Genomic DNA, 9,229 nt, shown 5'->3' with positions numbered 1-9,229 from the left:
ATTAGGTGCCTGACTCTGATGGTGTGGGTTCGAATCCCGGATGGGACTCAACCCCCAGAAAGTACTAGAATCTGTACTTTACTGAGAAAGTGTAATCCCAAATATAACATATGTTACATTTGACCACTTTCTAAAATGGCCTTGTGTATTTCGTTATTAGAATACTGAATCTTCTTTTCTTTTCACTATGAGTCCAGCCATGTCCATTCTATATAATGTTATATTATGATGGTTGGTATATTTACCATATTTCTTGGTCAAGTGTGAATGAAAGTTGTGAAAATATTCTATTTTAGCTTTGCTTGATATGCACCTGTGTATTCACACCTGCGGCTTATCACAATTCATGTGGATCTTTTGTATTGTGTTTTTATACTGTGTGTTCTTTCAGTATGCATGTGTGTGTGACAGTTTTATCTTGTTACAACTCTGATTCTTCATGATGTATATTTTATTCTCAAAGAGAGCAGGGAATTCCCTGGTTCCTTTCTCCCTACCTGTAACAGGGATACAGTAATTAAATATCAATTACCCCCCCAAAAATTAAAAATTTATTATTACTACATAATGGGATGTTGCCCTAGATATGTATTAGTGGTTAAACTGGTTCAATGAAATGAAAGAATCTCTTACTTCTCCAGTCATTGAGAGCAACGACAGCCTGACTGATGATGTCCAGTACCAGCAGCCGCAACCGTGGGGCAGAGGAAGCCAGCAGGTGCTTGGTCCGCTGTAGTACCTGGTGACAAACACCATACACAGAGGATACATACACGATACATACATGATTCATACACTATACACAGAGGATACATACACGATACATACATGATTCATACATAATACAGATGATACATAGACGATACATGATTCATACATGATAAAGATGATAGATAAATGATACGTACATGATTCATACACCAAACACATACGATACACAGATGATACATACATGATACATACACCATACACAGATGATACATACATGATACATACACCACACATACGATACACAGACGATACATACATGATTCATACACCATACACAAATGATACATACATGATACATACATCATACACAGATGATACATACATGATTCATACATCATACACAGTAGATACATAGACAATACATACATGATTCAAACATCATACACAGATGATACAAAGATGAGACGATATATACATGATACACAGAGGATACATATATGGTACATACATGATTCATACATCATACACAGTGGATACATAGACGATACATCATTCATACATCATAAACAGAGGATGCATAGATGATACATACACCATACACAGATAATACATAGACGTTACATAGATGATACATACATGATTCATACACCACACACAGAAGATACATAGACGATACATACATGATACATACATGATACATAAACAACCTAAGTATGATTGGTTAGTGCTACAAGCAGACACATCATAAATACATGATACATATATGATGCACGCGATACATGCATAATACATACACCATACAGACAATACATAGATGATACATACATGATTTATACACCATACACAGATGATACATAGCCGATACACGTGATGATACATTGCAAATACACAAAACATGAACTATATATGTATCAACATAGAGATTTTTGGGGGGTAAAATCTTCTTTTTATTCTAAATAAAAATAATAAAAAATAAAATAAAAAGAATAAAAAGAAGATGTAACCCAGAAAAAATCTCTATGTTCATCAAATATCATCTTCTAAAATGACAATCAAGCATATATATGTATCAGCTGCCATATAGCTGGAATATGGCTGAGTACAGACTTAAACACTAAACAAGTATATACATATTGTTATTTTCACATGGGAAAGAATATTGTTTAAATCCATATGGGTGTTTCTTACCATAACAGCCACAAATGTTTATCTTGCCTTTTAGTGCTCACAATCATTTTGGCATTCCAAATACAATAAGAACAAGAGGTGCCTGTGTGTTTTAAAGTATTCACACCTTGAGGCTATTCAAGATAACCAATAGACAACCATTACAGTTTTCAAGACTGTTAAGACTAACAGACAATCAGTAGTAATCTTAATGTGCACCTGCTGTTTGTTCTGGGCCCATTAGAAACTTTTATCATCCTAATACATGCTGCAAATTGCCAATCAATTATGGTTTCCACAGGTAAATCCTATTTTCCCTCAATAACAATCAAAGTTTTTGTAGTTCTACCTGAAATTATACACTAAAACCATGGCTGTTATTTCAAATTACCCAAATTGGGTACTTATCTTCTAATATAGGCAGGTGTGTTACTAAGATAATGCAACAAATGCTCACAGAATTGGTTTATGGAATATGAATGAGACAAAATAAACAGTTTTAAATAACCCAGCCGGATGCTTGTATTGACAAAAGTATACATGTATTGAAGCTTGTTATGACTGGATCTTATTTTCCACATTGATATTTTCTAATGTCCATTAATGCAAAAAAAAATATAAATAAAAATCGCATTTGAGAATTATATAAACAACCGGGCAAAACTAAGTTATCACATTTAAAGTAATTGAACCCAAGCAGAAAACATACGCCAAAACCCAACATGGTCCCGATAACAACACAACTGTGCGAAAATTTCAAATGAATTGTGTATTTTTCAAAACATGAAAAAGGTGATTGTATGTCATAATGCACGAGCATTATTGTGTCATAAATATTGATGTTGGACAGAGCAAGCATGCAGTAACCCAAAACAACCACAAATATGCCAAGACTTATACAAGCACAACAAGACCGGGCAAGCGGTATGGCCAGTATGGTTTGCACTGGAAGTGTGTTCATGGAGGCTGCCTTGGTAAGTGCACCACAGTCGGTGAATACTGAGAGGAACAAGTTGGTGCAGATGTCACACGGAGCCCGTCCCCCGCCCTGTAAGAGGATCTACACTGAGATCGACCAGAGACTCACAAGACTGAAGGACCAACTGACAACTGGAATCACGACCCCCATGGAGTTCCTCTCAGCCGCTGGACATCTGGTTAATTAAGTTGGCTTAAATGACTCAAACAGCTCGAATGACTTCAGTTGTCATCAGAAATGTATATTTGTATGTTTTGTATATTTGTACATATGTAAATAATTCATGTTGATTAATGATGTCATATATGATTTAGAATGTAATGTAATGTCATCTCAATTAATAATTCATAATTTTGTGTGAAGAAATGAAAATGATGATATGATTAAATCTCATAAAATGTCATTTAAAAGTCTGTTGTATTCTCTGAAGGCATTAGTGTACACTGAAGTGGGACCTACCACTTTAGTGAAAGGGTAGAGGCAGCACAATTTGTAACCACTGGTGCATAAAATTGTTTATTTAAGACTGTAGGCATTATTCGCTGTAGGCATTAGTAGACTCCACCGCCAGTATGGGGGCTTCACAACGTCAGTTGACAAGAACCTTCAACTGCAGCCAGGCCACCATCAGCAAATCAATAAACCACTACCAGCAAACAGGGCAGACCCAAGTCCGCCCAAGATCATGAAGGTCAAGAGTCATGACACCAGCTGAAAACTGCTACATCCATCGGATCAACCTCCCGAACATATTCATGACAGCGACATCAATGGCTGCGACAGCACCAGGACAAGTCATCAGCCGACGAACAGTTCTTCGGCGGCTTGGTATAGCTGGTACATGAGTCTACCACCCCTTCCATGGGATGGCCTTGACCCATCTACACCGTTGATGCAGAATGCAATGGGCACGAATTGTACATCAGTGGTGATAGCAGTGTTCAAGTTCTTCGATGTAGAGGAGAGCGACAGTCACCAAACTGTGTTCCAGAAGATCATCACTTTGATGGAAGAGGTGTCATGGTGTGGGGCGGCATTTGTGGCCAGATGACTATTAGGGGTGAAACGGTATACCGCGGTATTAGTTGAACCGCGGTATTTTGCCTTCGGTTCGGTGCACCGTAATGCAATCCAAACATTTGGTATTTTAGGTTTCCATAGCTGGGTTCTGTTTCTTTTTCAGTTATTTCAAATCAGACGAACAGCGGAACATTGTAATAACTTATTAAAGACAATTTTACGTATGACGCAAAAACCCATAATAAAACCATCTTCCTCGATCTCATTGTATTTGATTAAATTTAATCCCATTTTCATTCGGAAAAAAACTGTTTACAGTAACACTGGAGAGAACGTGTGAAATGGCATCACTTCATTCTACACGCGTACCCCTTCTGACTCCACCCCTCTAGCCCCGTTTGTTATAAGCCACTACTTAGTACCTCTAGCTCCTCGCCTGGCTGTTCTGGTAGCTGTACTCACTCCCCTGGAACTGGATTAACTGCTACTATAGTCTGTTTGCAGTGAAATGGACCGATGAATTTCACTTTAACAAGCAAGTAAATAGAATAAAGTGAAATTAAGATTGTGAATCCTCATAATATTACCTTGCCAATTAAACATAAAAATCTCAGAATATTATTCAACTTAGGATGAAAGTTGTTTGACAAATGATCATAGATTCAAATCGCTATTATTGGTTTGTATTTCAAGGAGGTAAGACAGAATTATATATTCACTTGTATCTTTATGCAATCTATTTGCATATACATATCATGTGTTACTTATTCATCTGTATATATGAAATACTCGACTGCACATATAATGTATATTACTATATGAAAATATTTAATTGTAAGACATTTGTAACCTCATATGCCACTGTCTGAGGCCTGAGTTGAAAGTTGAAAGTTCAGTTCAGTTAAGTTCAGACTCATTTAAGTCATGTTTCAAAATTAATTGCCAACATTTTGTTTTTACAATCAAAGTGGCATGCTCCGTGGGATGTCAATGGTGACTTGTCAAACTGTCTCAAACGTCAAGAATCCAGCCACGTAAGTGCTGAGCCTAAGTTAATCATTATTTTTAATATTTTCATAGAAAACATGCATAATAATAATACAATAGCAATACATATTATCTCTGTTAAAATATCTGCTTGAGATACAAATTATTCTGGTAATGGAATAAATTCTTTGATGTTATTTTTCAGTTCGTTCTTAACTGATTGGGGCAAAACGTGTACACAGCTGATTGCTATTTCCGGCTTAGTTGAATAACAGGTAGCATAACGGGAAGAACAACTGAATTATCACGTGTTGTGATGTTTGATTGCAGGTTGCCTATACACTTATCTACACGTATTTTCATTTGCAAAGTTCGTTTCTTCACCTCCGACGATACGACATAGTTTTGACTAGGCACAATACACGAAATAGCAGTTCTGTTATGTCCATGGAAAATGCGATTTTACTTGGCCTTTATTCCGTGTTATGTGTAACGCAGGTGTCTCATAACACAGGGGGTCATCCACGGACCCAGAGACACATTTTATGGTGAGGGATGACTGCAATCAGGGGTAAGGATCTAGTGGTTTTCTAAGCCTTATGTATGTATGTCGTTACCACGACACAAAGATCTCAATTCATCTCATAACAAGCAGTATCAGAACAATGAACATTTAACGACCAATAAAAAAAGAAAGCAGCCAAAACATATTTGTTTCAAAACGGAGAATTACATTTCTGAATGAACTTTGAAAGATATTTTTAATGAATCTGAAAACTGAATAAAACAAAATTCTGGAATGTGCCAAGATTGTGTATCAGTACTTCCCAAGTACTGTGGAAAGTCTCTAAATATTTAACAGACTGAAACGAGAAATACACAATGATTTAGAACAATGACATGATCAGTCATACAGACTGTAACTGTCTTTTGTGTTAATTTGTTTAACAAGTGTAGAAGTGAGCACAGCTCACATACCCTCCCTTCCCACTTTGGGACATGGAAATGACTGATATTGATATATATAATGTGACAAGGATCAGCAGCTCACAAGACTTTCTCCTCGACTCTATTAAACTTTATATACATGTTAGATAACAGTTTTGCCATGTACTGATTACAGTAATAATTTATGGAAACATTATTTTTTTGTGTTTTCCGTGGAAACCTGACATACAACTGAACTTGAATGTCTCATGTTGCACACAATGAAGTGGACGTTGGTGAAGAATGTTACTGACTCTCATGTTGCACTCATTTAAAATTTAAAATAGCAAAAGGCACATCAGTGGGTAATGATTAACATGTGTGTGAAGTTTGGTGAACCTAGCATGCAAACTTTAAGAGATATGCTCCAGACAAAACCATCAAATACATTTGGCACTAAGTCGTGTTTCCATGGAAACAGCACAAAAAAATAACTTCTGAAAAAACTTTAAAATAGCAAAAGGCACATCAATAGGTAATGATTAACATGTGTGTGAAGTTTGGTGAACCTAGCATGCAAACTTTAAGAGATATGCTCCAGACAAAACCATCAAACACATTTGGCACTAAGTCGTGTTTCCATGGAAACAGCAACAAAAAAAGAAATTCTGAAAAAAAAAAAATAGCAAAAGGCACATCAATGGGTAATGATTAACATGTGTGTGAAGTTTGGTGAACCTAGCATGTAAACTTTAAGAGATATGCTCCAGACAAAACCATCAAACACATTTGGCACTAAGTCGTGTTTCCATGGAAACAGCAAAAAAAAAAATTCTGAAAAAACTTTAAAATAGCAAAAGGCACATCAATGGGTAATGATTAACATGTGTGTGAAGTTTGGTGAACCTAGCATGTAAACTTTAAGAGATATGCTCCAGACAAAACCATCAAACACATTTGGCACTAAGTCGTGTTTCCATGGAAACAGCAACAAAAAACAAAATTCTGAAAAAACTTTAAAATAGCAAAAGGCACATTCAAAATAGCAAAGATTATGACTATTATTTCCATGTTATTAAACACTCTAAGGTTTGGCTCTTATTATGATCATATCTCATATACAGAGCCGAAACGGACCGAACTGAAGGCCTTGTAACACCTTAAGTACTATACCATGGTGAGAGCGTATGATCACATCTCATATACCGAACCGAACCGAAGGCCTTGTAACGCAATACGTACTATACCATGGTAGGAGCGTATGATCATATCTCATATACCGAATCGACCCAACCGGCTGGCCTTGTAACGCTAATACCGCATTATACCATGGTAGGAGCCGATATGATCATATCTCATATACCGAACTGAAAACGGACCAAACCGGCTAAGGCCTTGTAACGCAATCACGTATTCTATACCATGGTAGGAGCCGTATGATCATATCTCATATACTGAACCGAAACGGACCAAACCGAAGGCCTTGTAACACAATACGTACTATACCATGGTAGTAGCGTATGATCATATCTCATATACCGAACCAAAACGGACCGAACTGAAGGCCTTGTAATGCAATATGTACTATACCATGGAAGGAGCGTATGATCATATCTCATATACCGAACCGAACCGGACCGAACCGAAGGCCTTGTAACGCAATACGTACTATACCATGGTAGGAGCGTATGATCATATCTCATATACAGAACCGAAACAGACCGAACCAAGGCCTTGTAACGCAATACGTACTATACCATGGTAGGAGCGTATGATCATATCTCATATACTGAGCCGAAACAGACCGAACCAAGGGCTTGTACCACAATACGTACTATACCATGGTAGGAGCGTATGATCATATCTCATATACTGAGCCGAAACAGACCGAACCGAAGGCCTTGTACCACAATACGTACCATGGTAGGAGTGTACGATCATATCTTATATACCGAACCAAAACGGACCGAACCAAAGGCCTTGTAACGCAATACGTACTATACCATGGTAGGAGCGTATGATCATATCTCACATACCGAACCGAAACGGACCGAACTGAAGACCTCGTAACGCAATACGTACTATACCATGGTAGGAGCGTACCCTTTCACCCCTACTGATTATCATCTGAGGAAATCTGTTGAGACCTTTTGTGGGGCCCTTTATTCGACAACCAAGAGAAGTCATTTTGCAGCATGGCAATACAAGGCCTCACACTTCTAGAACTGTTGAAGAATACCTGCACAACGTGTACGTCAACATATTGCCTTGGCCAGCACGTTCTCCAGACATGAACCCCATTGAACATCTCTGGGATCTAAGAAAAGACTGGGGAAACCATGGGGCTCACCCAGAGCATGCTTGTGGAGGGGTCGGAACAGACACAACCCAGAACCATCTCCCAGACAAGTTCACTCACCTCCTTCACAGCACTAACATGTTTTGGGAGATCCTGTTTTGGCTCCTCCTTCTCGACATCATCAACGTCGTCTGCAGCCACATCAGCATAGTCCTCCTCTGTCACGTCACCACTGGCAATCATCCTCTGTCTGTGGTAGTCCACGAAGAAGTCACGGACGTCATCACTGGAGGACCTTTGCGGTGGATGCTGGAGTTGTTGGTCGTCTGCTGATCTGTTGGTGTCTGTCTGTACAGTGTGCTCAACTCTTTCCTGGAAATATCACACAAATGTTTTGGCTGTCTGAAAACATAATATGCTTATTTCACTCTTTCTGTTACATTTCCAGTTGACATGTTTTGTAGTTCAAGGTCACAACAGCAGCAATGCTAACGTCACATTCTCCAACACCGTCTACAACGTAGCACTAAGATCAAGCTGTGACACCTGTAGGGTAAAGATCTGTCTTTCAAACGAAGACTTAATATTAGTGAGTGAGTGTGTTTAGGTTTACGCCACACTCAGCAGTATTCCAGCTACTGTAAACTTATCATATTTCGCGCAGGTTTTATTTTCGCGCAAAACATTTTAGCGCAAAAATTTATACACCGCGAATAAACCTGTCATTCATTCAGTCTAGCCACGCTTGCCCCTGAGTTGTTACCATAACACATCAAGTTTGAAGACAGAAATCTACGGGAATCTTAAAATGACGACTGATAGTAGCATAAAGAATCATACCTAACTGTCGCTATAATGGATTTCCCAAAACTTATTAAAATCTAAATATTTTAGATATTTAAATACTTACCTTACCATAGGTCTTATGCATATTACCTCAAGCTCCGCTTAAAGAGATCAGACAGTCGTTGATTCGCCATTCTGTAGAACGGCCACCTCCTGTATCGACGAGTGTACAGGCAACGGAAGTGACGTGATCTCCCCTCCCGCGCAAGCCCGGTCCATCCAAAATCACTTTTACTGACCAGGTCCGAAGAGCCCAGAGAGGGGAGGAGCATCCAGCGTTGGGAGGGAGTTAC

General features: G+C 38.3%; 1 protein-coding gene across 1 annotated transcript in view; it reads right to left on the bottom strand.

Moving 5' to 3' along the window:
* Positions 1 to 598: 598 nt before the first annotated feature.
* LOC124264235 (TELO2-interacting protein 1 homolog) overlaps positions 599 to 9,229 on the bottom strand; it is a 64,836-nt gene continuing 56,205 nt past the window's right edge. The window contains exons 8-9 of the mRNA XM_046698971.1: positions 8,211 to 8,462; positions 599 to 739 (exon numbers count right to left, since the gene is read on the bottom strand). Coding sequence (XP_046554927.1) covers positions 599 to 739; positions 8,211 to 8,462 — 393 coding nt within the window. The remainder of the gene's footprint in view (positions 740 to 8,210; positions 8,463 to 9,229) is intronic.

Source organism: Haliotis rubra, unplaced genomic scaffold (genome assembly GCF_003918875.1).
Source record: "Haliotis rubra isolate DU_JTF1 unplaced genomic scaffold, ASM391887v1 Scf915, whole genome shotgun sequence".
Classification (NCBI taxonomy): Eukaryota; Metazoa; Mollusca; class Gastropoda; order Lepetellida; family Haliotidae; genus Haliotis; species Haliotis rubra.
This window is presented reverse-complemented; position numbering and strand designations above follow the sequence as displayed.